Below are 14,130 nucleotides of genomic sequence, written 5' to 3'. Positions count from 1 at the left end.
GACTCTGTCACATGACTGAAGGAAAACACGTTGAGAGTTCAGACGCGAGTCAGGACGGTTTTCAAAGTAAAATGTGTCCTGCTTCCTGTGACCGTTAATGATCCTGACATCAACATGACCTTTAATATTCAAACTGAAATGACCTTTGACCTCAGGAGGACCTGGAGCATGACGACCACTGTGCCATCTGTAAGGAGGACGGCGAGCTGCAGCCCTGCCACAACTGCCCCAGAGCCTTCCACCCCAACTGCCTCCACCCGCCGCTCAAAACCCCTCCCAGAGGCCCCTGGTACTGCCCCAAGTGCCAGAAGAAGGTGAAGGAACCAGTTCCCTCAGTGTCAGTCAGGACGTTAGCTTAGCTTAGCATAAAGACTGGAGACAGGTGGAAACTGCTAGCCAAAGAAAACCCTTCAACTCTGAGTACTGTTGTAGTTTTTAATGTGCAATGAAGTGACTGTGTGTGTGTGTGTGTGTACTTGTACTTGCTACATAGTAAGGACCAAAAAAAGTATTTCACTAACAGAGTGAGGACATTTGGGGAAAGTGAGGACATTTTGGCCGGTCCTCACTTTTTGAGACACCTTCAAATCACATGTTGAGGGTTAAGACTTGGTTTTAGAGTTATGGTTAGAATTAGGTTTAGGTTAAGGTCAGGGTCAGGGTTAGGGTTAGGCTCTCAGGTGTGATGGTTAAGGTTAGGGTAAGGGGCTAGGGAATGCATTATGTCAATGAGTGTCCTCACAAAGATAGAAGTACAAGTATGTGTGTGTGTGTGTGTCTGTGTGTGTGTGTGTGTGTGTGTGTTACTTTCTCCTCACTGTTGCGTCTCTGTTCTCCAGGTTCTGAACAAGGAGAACATGTCGTGGCCTCAGAACTTTGTTCAGTCCTACGTCACACACAAGACGGGTGAGAACATGTTCCTCTCTTTAAAAGACTGAGTGTGTGGTTGTTGTTGTGTGTACTGATGAAGTGTGTGTGTGTGTGTGTGTGTGTGTGTGTGTGTGTGTGTGTGTGTGTGTGAGAGAGCAGTGAGGCAAGAGGAGAAGCGACGGCTGGTGAGGAGAAACAGTGAGCTGAAGAAAGAGTGCGCTCACCTGGAAGAACAAGACACGCAGCTCAACAAGAAGCTCAAGGTAAAGACACACACACACACACACACGCATACACACACACAGACACAGTTGTTTCCTCACCTCTGTGGTTAGAGTGACAGTGAACACATCGTCAGTGCTCCACCTTCCCTCAGGAGGCGTTCAGGAACACTGTGGAGTGTAGGTCACTCAGCCTCTGAGCTCGTTTCACTGCAGTGTCCACAGAGAAACCATGTGACGACAGCTAGAACTGTGATTGGCTGCTTGTGTTTTCTCCTCCATGAGTTACTACAGTTGTGGCTCAGACAAACATGTTGTGTTTGAGTCACACGTCAGCTGACAGGAAGTTGACTCTGCCGTTTCCTGTCTCTGCAGCAATGTGTGGACCTGAGGGAGCGGCTCCTCGGTCAGCAGAGAGACACGCAGGCGTCGCTCGACCGCCTCAAAGAACTCATCAGGTTGATCCAACGCGACCAGCTCATCCAGGTCACCATGACGACCACCGCCACCATCGCCGCCGCCTCCCTGCTCTCCCAGTCCTGGATCAAACCCACCAGCACCGCCGCCGTCGCCGCCGCCCCAGGCCCCTCGGCCACGCCCCTGCAGAAGAGCCACGCCCACAGCCAGGACAACATCAACAACTAGCCCCGCCCACCCCACGGTGCTCCGACTTTTCTAAGCGTGGCGAGCGGTGATGTTTCTTTAGTCTGAATATTTCCCCTTCGTTTGAAGACAAACTGAGTCGAGTGTTTTTTAAAGCCAACACCTCCAGTGCTTACGAGATTTCTTTTTTTAAGTTCTTTTCTATTTATTCATGTTCTTGGCCTTAATGTATTTATTACACGACGTTAGACGACGAGCCGCCGCAGGAACACGAGGCTCCTAAAGATGTTTCCCTTTTCTAACCACAGGTGTGATTCTTGTTCTGCAGATAGAGAGAGAACAGTAGAGGTAGTCGTAGACGGGACGCAACTGTACAGTGATATATCCGAGTAGATGTTTGTTCTCATTCTCCTACGAACATTGTTTTTGCCATAATAATTCAGGAAATGTTTTCATGGTGTACGTGAACGAGCCTTCAAACAAAAACAGAGAATAACTTTTTTTCAGTATTAATAGAGTTAAAGTCAAAGAAAAAAGTATTTAAGAGTAAACTACAGAAATTAGCGTTTCTAGTGGAGATTTTAGTATTTTCATGCTGATGCCTGTTGATAAATGTAAGTTTGGAGTATTCGAGGGGATCACTGTACATATGTTGTATTATTATTATTATTATTAATATCATCATCATCATCATCGTCATCATGGCAGGTTTCAGGAGGTCAGGAGTCACATGTGAAACTGAGGCGAGTCCCTGTTTGTTTGACAGCAACAAGAACGAGTGAAACGTCACAGTTTGATTTGTGCTGCAGAGGCTGAACTTCACAGAGTAAATATCAAGGCTGCAGCTCATGTTTCTCATTTATTTCTCTACAGAGCTGCAGGAATGAAGTTAGCTGCATGTTTTCACTTCCTGGTCCCTCGTCCTGAAGTCTTGCTGTTTTCGGTCGATGACTGAAATAATGTTTTATACGTCTGTTAAAAAACGACCGGCTGCCTCTGTAGAAGAGCTCAGAGCTGAATCAGACTACAGGCTGAAGGTTAGTGGTGGTGACGGTGAAGTCATGTGACCGTGGTGTGTTACTGCTGCTGGTTGTATTGAGGCTCCAAACATCATAAAGTGGAGTCATTAGTGAAGATGATCCTGCTGAACCAAACCTGTCAGGGTCAGAAACTATTGTTCGTCCTGTAGTGACGCTGACTTCAGGGTTGGACCACGACACCTCGTCCCTGCAGCTCTGTCCGTGTCCCGGGTCAGATCAGTCTTTAAACTCTGGACTGGGACGCAGCTCATGAGTCGTTTAGTCTGTAAGGTTTAAAAAAAAAAAAACTCATTTACAGATTCTGTGTTTTGTCAGTTTTTCTGAAGCTTTAACAGAATCTGTTTCTGGTGAAGTTTGGTCTCTGACTGAAAACAGTTTAAACATCTTTGGTTCTTCAGAAGAAAAGAACCCAGATGTTCTTGTTTGTGCTGCTGCTGTTGGACAGGAAACAAACAGGGACTGAGGTTGAGTTTGTTCACAGCTGCACTCGAACACAAACATGTCGGTCCAGTCGACGTGTGATGCATCCATTCAGCCCCTCCCCCTTTAACCAGTATAGAAAATATGCCAAAAACTCTTTGTTTTTCTACTGGGATCATTCATCTATCTATAATGTCTACAGTGCTTTTTTTCCTCCCTGCCTGTTTTATATTTTTGGCGTCGAAGCTTTTTTTTACTCGTGTTTTTGAGCGTTTTAACGGTGACGAGCCTGTTAACTGACAGATGAACACTGCCTCAAGTACAAATCCTTTCAGATCCAGGGTTTTCGTCTTTGTTTGCGTCATTTTCTAGACACCGGTCGATCAGAAATGGGACAACTGTCAAACTGCAACAACACTTTCTGACTGTCGGTGACCCGGCGGGACCGAGACCACGTCCTCCCGGTTCCACGACGAACCAGGACGCCGCCGCTGTTGCGTCCCGCTCGGCCTGTGTATCTCGCTAGTCTTCCTGCTGGTCCAGAGAGGTTCTGTTTCAATGTTTAACATAGAATTAGTCCATTTTTTATTTGACTTTATCAAACTGTTGTCACCAGTCCAGGTGCAGCTCTGTGCACCTGCTAATGCACAAAGACGAACAAAGGGTTAAAGAGTTCAGAGGAAGATGCCTTTATCAAAGAAAAGAAACAAAACTAGGAATTAGTGATGTTAGAAATGAGAAGAGGTGATTTTATTTGTTGATCATATCCAGGTCACATGACTCTAAAGTAAAGATCCTTAATGTTGAAGCATCAACTGCACGAACAACAAACTGATGAACAAGAAAACAAGGAGCAGCAAAATGAGACGAAACGTTCAAAAGCTTCAGTTTGCTTCAAGTGAACCGTGTCGTCATGGAGACGACGTCGGATCGTCTGTTACAGTTGAAGAAGAGAAGCGACGGTTGATCTGGAGACGACTCAGAGACCAGAGGTTTGTCTGAAGCAAACTGAGGCTTCAGTCAGACGTCTGTGTCCTTTCAGTCCACAGGAGGTTTCTGTTCCAAGCAGCTGTTCCAACAATACATCAGGCTTTCTCCAAATTCACATTAATCAACATTAATCATTCTGTCAAAAAAAAACAACTGAATCTTTAGCAGGAAATGTAATCAACTGTTGAGTCAATTCAGACACGACTTATAACAGATTCCACTTAATAGAATTAAGCAAATTACAAATTGTTCTAAATGAATCAACACTAAAGCTGCAAATAATTATTTTAATTTTAATGTATTTATTATTATTTAATTTTAATTAATTCAGTTTAAAATTAATCATAATGTCACATTTAAATTAATCTCATTAAACTGACTCTTAAAATATTTTGACGTTCGATTTGTTCAAACAGGAAAAGTTTTGGACTCAAAGGTCACAAACCTCCGACACCTGGACTCGGAGGCGACGCAGGTCAGTGAATTGTTTTCTTGCGTCGCTCTGATCTACGTTTGACGTGTTTTATCAGATACAGAGTCTGGTTCATCTTTACATCAAGTCTCACTCAAGTCAGAAATTTGTTCCTCAGATTCCTGAAACTCACACAGAGAAGACGTCCTCCTCGAACATCATGAAAACCTTCAGAGCAGCTGCTGCTCAGAGGAAAATTCTCTTTATTTATCTGACTGTAGTTAAATATATAATATTATGTTCCACTACATATTAAACTAAAGACTAAAAACAGAATGAAGCAGGTAAAATTGGCTCCAACATTAAAGCATTTGCAGTAAAAACAATCTGATAAAACGCAGTTTTTTATTTAACATTTTCACTTTGATATATTTTAAGTAAAACTCTGACTGAAGGACTTTGAGTATTTCTACATGGCAGTATTACAGTACCTGGTGTTCAGTCACCTCGTTCACTTTGTAGTATTTAGTTTTTATTTTAACTTCTCTGCTCTTTTTTCCATCGAGACTAAATTTGACTGAAGTGTCGAAGTGTTTTCTGATGTTGGCTGAGGTCATCTTTATTTTAGGTGAAGCTGCCTCCGGCTTCAATATCGAGGAAGGCCGCAGCAATCACTTCAGATTAACTTCTTTGTTAATTATTTATTCTGAAAAATCAATCACAACCTCAGACGTCTTGTTTTGTTCAGTTTACATAAACATAAAAGACAAAAATCAAGAACCAGCAAATATTTGATGTTTTCCGTCGATTAAATATCAAAAAGGTTTTTTTTCCTCATTGATTATTTCAGACTAAATGATCAAACTCCAGGCTCTGTATCTGTGAGACAAACAGCAGAGGTGCTTTAACACTTTGTCCAAGTCGCCTTTTTAAACGAATGGAATCATGATCAGTGTGGAGTCGGTTCAGATTAAATCCTGACGCCAGAATCTCCCATATGATGCATATCGGGTCCTCACCGGAGAGCTGCAGGGCTGCGACTACAACCAAGATGGAAACCATATCAGTGCTCCGCGTCGCGTCGGTACTTCAAACCCCACCTACCCCCAAAAATAAAAAATAAACCTTCTCCGCCCGTCCCTGCACCCAAACCTCTTCATCCATTTCTAGAAATCTTCTCCGGGAGAAACTGTGCAGTGCTTAAACAGATCTATTTTAATACACAACACAACATTTGAACAAATAAGAAAAAAAGTTAGAACATTTTTATATTCTTTTATCAAGGAGCAAAAAATGAAGAAAACAGAACATTGGGATTTTCTATTGTTTGCCAGTTCTGCATTCTGACTTCTAGCTTGCGACGTTCTGTGTTATTTTGCCACAAGGAGGCGACGACGACACGACGAGGGCGTTTAGATGGAAATTAAAATGTCTGTTGGCTGTTGAAGTAGGAGTTTTTTCTTTGTCATTAATAAAGGGACTGTCCAGTGGATAGTGTGTATAGGAAAGTGTTTGTCTTAAATATGCCAATGTAGTTTTTTTCTTCTTTACGATGCATTAAAAAGTCGATCGATGGAAGTTGGTAAATGGTTAAAGAGTAGTCTCACTTTTTTGTACCAAGTTCTTACGAAAAATTGAATCATTAATAAACAAAATTCAAGAACAAATGATGTGATTCAAGTGTCTGTTTTCATCTCATTTACACTTTGTGTCCCTTCTCAAGTATAAAACAGGAAATATTAACGGCCCAATAGGCAGCAAAGTTACAAAAAACCTTCAGGTTTTGTTTATTTATGGTTCAACACTCAGAAACTCACCAGGACTGATCACATTTTAAATTTAAATGTTGCTGAATCCTGATTGGTGCACAGAGGTTTGAGACCCCACCCCCTACAAACCAGGGAGAAGAGCCCAGAGAAAATAAACATCTGTAAACCTCTGTACGGTGGCTGATTAGTGGCAAAATTTAAACATTGTCTCTGTTACATAACTGAGAGGTTCCCAACTCATGAAGGAATTTTTTTTTTCAGATTACCTCTTCAGACATTTAAATAAAACTAGAAAAACAATCACTTTGTTTAAAGTAAGGCAGTAAAAGATGCTTTAAAAAAATTGACCAATTATATTTCAGTGCTGTGAAATGTTCCACTTACAACATATAGTTCACTATTCTTTAAAAGAACTAATTGAAGGGACGGTTATCAGTAATATTTAAGCTCAATATCAATTAAATCTTTCATTTTCATTTGGTTTATTTAGTGATTAGTGATTTAGTGCTGTTCTGTGATTTAAGTGTGAAGTTTCTCACTAAGTGCTGGATTTGTGCGTCTCTAGTGTTAAACTGACGATAACGAAGCTTTAACATCATCACTGTAACTTTCATACACTGAAGTTCTGTTCGGACTCGTGCTGCTTTGAATTATTTTGTTCTGAAAATGTTCAAACTGGAGTCTGATTACATTTTCTCACAGTTTTACGTCAACACTAAACAAACCGACAGGAACTAACGTGGATCCTTGTGGATTTCAGGCTGTACAAAGGTTCAGTTGATGAAATTCCAGTGACGGACATCAAGAAAATAGAAAAATAGAAAAGTATCTGACAGAACTCCGCCCTGTTCATCAAAAGTGAAAAGTTTTGTTGACTGTTCATAATAAAAATCAAATTTTGATTAATCTGGTGAATTAAATATCTGATAAATAAACTGTTTTGTTATGAATCCGTCGTCGGAGACTCTTCAGCACAAACAGTATCAATAAATCATCGTATTGACCTAACAAACAGAGTGAGCTCAGGAGGTTTCACCACAGTCTGACTTTAGAATTTACATTTTTTCTTTTTTGTACAGAAATCAAAGGTTCAGCTCGATGACAGGTCGATGTCATGAGGAGTCGTCCTCTGAAGAAACAGGACGATCAACAAGAAAAAAAAAACCCAGTAGAAAAAGATTTTTAAAAAATGGAAAAAACAAAACGTAGTGAGTCTGTATCCAGGGCGGTGATGTGTTGATCTGCTGCTTCAGGGTGTTACCTGTCCAGGTGGGCAGCGGGAGCCGAACACCGTGTGGAAGTGTTCGATGAGGAGCTCGGTGAAGACGTTGATGGGCGTCAGAGCGGAGAGGGAGAACGAACCATGACGAGGCCAAACCAGGTTCACCCCGAACACACAGGCCAAGTTAGACGGACTCATCTTGTTGATGATGCTCTCCTGAGACACCTGAGACGGACCAATCAGAGAAGGTTTCATCATTTAATGATCCTGAGACGGACCAATCAGAGAAGGTTTCATCATTTAACGATCCTTTGAAAAAGTAGTTTTATAAGAAGCCTAAAACAACTAATTGTTAATTCTGTGACTGTTGTGACAGTGAGATGAAGGTTAATACAGTTTTTATTTCACACTTTCAGAATATGAATCCGTCTCATTCTGATCGTGACTGTAAACACTCGAACGTCTCACCGTGTGCAGGAAGCACAGCAGGTACTTGACCACGATGAAGTGATGCTCAGGAAGACTTTCTACAATCTGTTTACACCTGGTCACCCGGAGGCTGCTCTCCACGCCTGAGACGAGACAAAGTGTCAGTTCACCGATGGACTGACACAGAAACGTGAAGCTGAGGAAACTCAGAAGATGTGACGCATCAGAAATAAACCAAACTCATGAATGTTTTTACTTTAAGATCAAGATCCAATCAGATGGTGACATAATTCTGAACAACAACAACAACAATAATAATAATAATAATAATAATAATAATAATACTGTGAGGTTGATTTTATTCTTATTAAATTAAAATTTATGTGCCTTGAAAAATTGAATCTCATTTGTAAAAATCCCAGATTTTACCAACACAATTATTACTTTTACTGATATTGTTGGAAATGTGTCATTATCATCATCATCATCATCATCATCATCATGGTCAGCCCACGTGTGCAGGACTCACTGAGGATCTCCTGGACCTGGCTGTAGACTCTGAAGGTGAGCAGAGGTTCAGGCAGCTCTCTGAGGAACGTCTTCAGGATCACGGCAGGAACGTGGACGTCGCTGTAGTCGTCAAAGTTCACAGGCTTCCCTGAAAAAATATACAAACCCAGCTTTATTTAAACACTGAAGGTTCATGAACAAAGACCAAAGACAAACACAGAACAGAAAATCCTGTTTAAAACACATCGACAGGTTTATTGGATCTTTTATTATTTTTCATTTAAAGTTTGTCCTGAAGTTGACTCTTAGAGAAAAGTCAGGATTTTAGGTTCAGCGTTCACAGCGTCTGCTCGATGCTCACACACGTCATGAAGGTAAAACTGGTCTTGAAACGACACGAACTCGTGTCCTGTGTCTTCGCTGTGAGAATCAAGACTCACAACAACACAAACTCAAGCTGACAGACGACAGTTTGGTGGATTCCTTTAAACCTGCACCACAGTGGGTCCTGGTCCAACTGTAACTGGACTTTAACTGGACCAGGACCAGGGGACATTTAGCAGTGTGTCTTCTCTCTGGCTGAAACGACACAAACAGGAGCTCCTGCTCTGTAATGAAGTCAGAACAGATGTTCTCTGAGACTCCACTCACCCAGGTTATAGAGCTTCTGAACGTCCTTGATGAGCTGAACTCGAGCCGAACGTCTGAAGATCCCCTCGGTCCTGAGACCTGACACACACATCTGGATCAGAGACACACACTACAGCAGCAGACACACGACGAAACACAACGAAACCCAAACTGGAAACTGAAGGAAGCTGCGACATGAAACCATGGAAACAAAGAGAATCTCTGCAGGTTGTTACCTGCTGCAGGTGAGAAACAACCTGTCAACCTGCTTCAACCTGACACAACACCAGCAACGTCTGACATGACGTCCTTTAAACCTTAACGCAAAAATGTGATGGTACACAAATATTAAGGGTAATGAACAAATGAATAAAATCACCAATAAAATAATATAATATATAATAAAAAAGGAAAAAGAAGGATGTACTGCAAAGTTGCAAAAAAATACCCAAATAATTTACTGCACAAATTCCCAAAAATGCAAATAATGTGTGTGTTTCTTTTAATCTTCTGGACGTTTCTTCAGGTTCTTCAGTTAGAGTTAAATCACAGGAACACTCACCTTTCTCCGTCAGGTAGGCGACAGTCTGCTGGATCACGGGGGGGATTACCACCCCCCGGTTCTTCTCCCTGATGCTGCCGCAGAAACACGTTTGATTGATATTTGATTCAAACTGTTCAATCCTGTGAATGTATTACCAGTGAACAGACTCACTACTGCAGACTGACACCAAACTGCTGGGTGGGCAGAGGGGGTCGAGGTGGGGGGGTTTTCACTGAGGGACGGGGCCCGCCCTTCTGAGCCGCTCGTAACTTTTCATCATGTCTGTGAAAAAACAAAAACAACTCAGCTGACTAAATTCATTCAAAATAATAAAAATCTATTTCTACAGAACAAAAAAAAGACAGATGTTAAAAAAACATTATAAAGAAACAAAGCAGAAGATTTAAAAAAACTGATATTTAAAAATGAGTCAAATTAACTGAATAAATATTTAATACTGGTGTCACATCATATAAAGTTACAGGTGGAAGATTTACGACGAGGTTTCTGCAGAGTTTCAGGTTATAAAAGTAAAGACCAAAGCTGAGCAAAAAAAAAGTAAAAGTAAAAAGTAATAACAAAAAAAAGCTAAACGCTGAGTGAACTGATGTTCTGGCGTTCTGACATCATCTGGGTCGGCGTCTGTTAGTGACCCGTACCTGAGAACTTCAGGCGGGATGATGAGCTGCTCGTAGTTCAGGTGATCTCGGAGCTCGTCCAGGTAGTTCACATACGTCAACTTCTTCCCAAACTTGTGGCTGAAGGAAGCAGAAGCAGAAGCAGCTGTGATGAACCTGACGGCGGTTTGTGATCCAGCAGCTGAGTGCGAGGTTTTTACCTGATCAGAGGTTTGAAAATGTTCCACACGATTCTGATGAAGTTCGTTGGATGAACAACAAACAGAGTCTTCAGGTTCTTCTTGTATCTGAAACAACAAAAATGCTGATACAGAAGCAAAAATCTGCCACGTGATGCAGGAAGTTACCATGACAACGTCAGTCATGAGTGACCTACTTCCTGTCGAACTCGCTGTAAGCTTCTCGTAACCACTTGAGAGACGGCTTGTTGCTGCTCCTCAGACCGTGGTGGAAGTAGACCAGGATGTAGTCCATCTCCACGTACTGGTCCAGCGTGAACTTCAGGTACCTGCAGCAGAGACAGGAAGTGACATCGAACCACAGACTCTACATCATGAGCAGGTACACGGCGTGCAGCAGGACTGACTGTGGACGTACTCCAGCAGGCGCTGGTGGTTCAGCTGGTGAGACGGAGGCAGACAGCAGCTGCTGAAGATGATCAGCTTCCTGCCGTAGTTGTCGTCACCTGGAGACAGAACCCGAGTTTTTCTGAGTTTAGTCCAACATGAATATTATTATTAGTTTCTGTTAATCATTCGGCCTCATCCACAAAAACTGTGAAATAAACTGGATTTTTATTCAAAATCCATGTTTCAATCTATTTGTGCAACAACTATGGATCATTCTTATGATTGATCCAGCAGATGAATCAATCATAAAGGTTTTCACTGTAATTTGTTAATGTTTGACCAATAATCAAAGCCTCAGATCAGCTGTGTTACAGGACAGAGGAGAAGCTTCACGCTGCAAATGGAAACAGACCAAAACTATGAAGCAATTATCAAAACAGTTGTTGATACATTTTCTATAAATGGATTAATTGACTCATCCGAACCTGAAGTTAGAGACTGGCTGATATTCAGCAGAATAAGATCAGACACTGACCAGAGACCTGGATGATGCCGTGTCGAGCCACGTCATAATACGGGTGGGAGGAGTCAGGACTCGAGCTGCTGCGTGGAGGAGCTGATGGAGCGTCTGTGGCACAGGTCTGGTCCTCCTCATCCTCCTCTTCCTCCTTCTGAAGCTCTGTCACAGTTCAAGAAAGATACACCTCAGTCTGCAGCAGGTTTTAGTTAAACCTCAGTTAAACCAGGTCTGCAGCAGGTTTTAGTTAAACCTGAGAAGCAGTGCCCTCTATAGGAGTTCATCTCTACAGGAAACATCTGGTCCAGATTAAAGCACAGACACGAGTCCTTTAACACGAGGCATCTGCCTTTAAACCTCACACAGCTATGATAATGACAGAGCCGCAACAGAGAGCAAACATTTCCTGCAATAACAGAACGATTTCACATTTCTACATGAAAAAGTTGAAAATACACAGAGACATAAACGTTATAAAGTCTTGATTTAAAGGAAAAACATGAACTCAGTCACAGGTTCTGCTCTTCCTGCTCTACACCACCTACATTTTCTAAATTATTTCCTTATCTGTTCCTAAAAACGCCGATTATCAGACGGAGAGAGGGACAACGCTGGAGCAGAGCCAGGGCCTGACTGGAAGTGGGTGTTGATTGTGTTCAGGCTGCAGCTGAAGTTTTCTATAAACACAGAGGCTGTGATAACAGAGAGGAAATGAGCTGCTCACAGAGAACACAAGCCTCAGTCCAGAGACGCAGCAGCGGCAGAAAAACTCTGAAAACAACAGCATGTACAACAAACCATCACAAACAAGCCCCCAAGAAAAATGCCTCTGTGAAAAAACATTATATAAATAAAAACACAGGTTTAAAATGTGAATGAAATAAAACCACACACAGTCAGAGCTTCACCTGCTGCCATGTAAAAACTGTGAAAATGTCCATGTTTTGTTGTGTGGACCAATTTTCAGTCGACAGCAGAATCACTGATTTAAATATATTACAAATACATACACCTTCACAATAAAAGCAGCCAATTGGTTCACCAGTCGAATGCTTTTAATGTGAAGCAGAAAGAAATGTTTGCATTGCATTAGCAGGAATTTTATTTAGATAATTTTCATTAAGGTTATTTTCTCATTTGACTGGTCATTAATTTTGTGTATGAAATGGCAGAAACGTGACACTGGTATATTTGAGATTTCTTGACTCATATTGATTAATAGAAGATCATCAGTAGGTGTGTGTCACCTCTGCTCTGCCTCTGTGGTCAGTCTGAAACTATTCGCTAATCTGGGAGCATCAGTGTAATTTAGGGAGGGTCTCGCCCTGCAGAGCCTTTAATGACGTCCAATCATTTCCACAGAAAAACACTGAAGTAATTAACAGTGTAAACAAGGAAGTGACGGCAGCGAGTCAAACCCTGGCTGCAGACGGAGGTTCGGTACCACCACACACACCACAGCCACGACTCCTCAATTCATCCAAGTATTTCAATAAGTGATTAGAAATTTAAGTCACTTTTTAAAGTTGCAGGTTCTGAAGATTTTCTTCTGTTTCGTTATAAACTGAACATTTTCAGTGTCTGTTCTGTTATGAACAACTTCATTAATCAGGGGAATAAACTTCCCGTTCATCACTGATGTTGACTCTCAGCTGCAGCTGTAAACATGAGTCCTGAGGAAAAACACTGAACTAAGTTAAATCTTGATTTGAATAAAAAACATCAATCCAGAAGTTACCATGACAACAAGATCCTGAAGTCATGGATTAATAAAACAGAAACCAAAACCTGTGACACAGTGAAATATTAACAGTAAGTTTGGGTTAAATCTCATTGAGATTTATTTCACTTACAGCAGCTGTGGCACAAACATGGAGGCGTGTCCAGGTTAAACTCACCTATCTCTGCCAGCTGATCCAGGTCAGGTGATGAGGTCATCTCTAATGGACGTCAGCGTCTTCACGGAGGGAACAGAGGAAAGTTTCAGGTCACAGGAAGAGGAGAAGGAATCCACATGTTTTTGACTTTAAACTTCAACCATGAGCTGACCGACTCAGCAGCTCCCCACAGAGCGCGGTCAGCACCGGAGAACACCTGAGCGGGGTCACCAAGGCACACGACCGCGTTCACCACACCCGCATTACACCCCATCTCTTCACCTGCCCGGGCTTCGTGTGGCATTTACGGAGGTTAACGGTGAAACACTCACCTGTAGCTGAGGTGGCTAATGGCTGATTCTACTGAACCCGGGGAGGAGCGGAGCCAAACTTCCTGACGGACTGCGCATGCTCAGTGCAGAGTCAGAGGCAAGAGGTGGACGAAATACTTTTTTACCTGAATAAAAACACCTGTACCACAGTAGAAATACTCTGTCAGGAAATTACTGCATTAAAAAAATTACTTTTCCTTAAGTAAAACTTACATTATATTTATACTTTATTATTAGGCCTACTTTTATTTTACCACAATTTTACCAAAATTAAAGGTATTCATTACGCAGAATGTATTGATTACATTATTATTGTACGTTATTGATTAATTTATGATTTAATCACTTTAATGTTGCAGCTGGTGGAGATGATTTGAATGACTTTATATCCTGATGGACAACTCGTAAATTTCATTATTCTCATATTAATCTATAATAATACATCAGAGTTTATTTGTTGGTTTTATTTTGTTTTGTTCATCTTGATGTCAAACACATGAAGCGCAGTGTAAAGTACAATATTTCCCTCCAACATGT

At 41.6% G+C, this 14,130-nt stretch overlaps 2 protein-coding genes across 9 annotated transcripts in view; one reads left to right on the top strand and one right to left on the bottom strand.

Moving 5' to 3' along the window:
* phf21b (PHD finger protein 21B) overlaps window positions 1-6,226 on the top strand; it is an 87,237-nt gene extending 81,011 nt beyond the window's left edge. For 7 of the 8 annotated variants that reach the window (XM_071501767.1, XM_071501766.1, XM_071501765.1 and 4 more), the window contains 4 exons: window positions 156-314; window positions 840-906; window positions 1,030-1,133; window positions 1,467-6,226. In XM_071501767.1, coding sequence (XP_071357868.1) covers window positions 156-314; window positions 840-906; window positions 1,030-1,133; window positions 1,467-1,736 — 600 coding nt within the window. In that variant the 3' untranslated portion in view covers window positions 1,737-6,226. Of the gene's footprint in view, window positions 1-155; window positions 315-839; window positions 998-1,029; window positions 1,134-1,466 lie in introns of those variants that run through there. The other variant, XR_011694106.1, reaches the window with a different exon arrangement.
* LOC139634953 (rho GTPase-activating protein 8-like) lies at window positions 2,866-13,657 on the bottom strand. Its single transcript, XM_071501768.1, has 13 exons — window positions 13,283-13,657; window positions 11,403-11,546; window positions 10,896-10,983; window positions 10,675-10,806; window positions 10,499-10,585; window positions 10,320-10,418; window positions 9,832-9,942; window positions 9,679-9,752; window positions 9,138-9,215; window positions 8,506-8,634; window positions 8,016-8,119; window positions 7,587-7,772; window positions 2,866-2,997 (listed from the first exon to the last, which is right to left on the bottom strand). The coding sequence occupies exons 1-13, from the start codon at window positions 13,320-13,322 to the stop codon at window positions 2,866-2,868; spliced, it is 1,404 nt and encodes a 467-aa protein (XP_071357869.1). The 5' UTR covers window positions 13,323-13,657.
* Between the last annotated feature and the right edge of the window lie 473 nt (window positions 13,658-14,130).

Source organism: Trachinotus anak, unplaced genomic scaffold, assembly GCF_046630095.1.
Source record: "Trachinotus anak isolate AG129_WGS33_773 ecotype Australia unplaced genomic scaffold, CSIRO_AGI_Tana_v1 ptg000018l, whole genome shotgun sequence".
Taxonomy (NCBI): Eukaryota; Metazoa; Chordata; class Actinopteri; order Carangiformes; family Carangidae; genus Trachinotus; species Trachinotus anak.
Note: the sequence above shows the minus strand (reverse complement) of the source record. Positions and strands in the feature narration are given on the sequence as shown.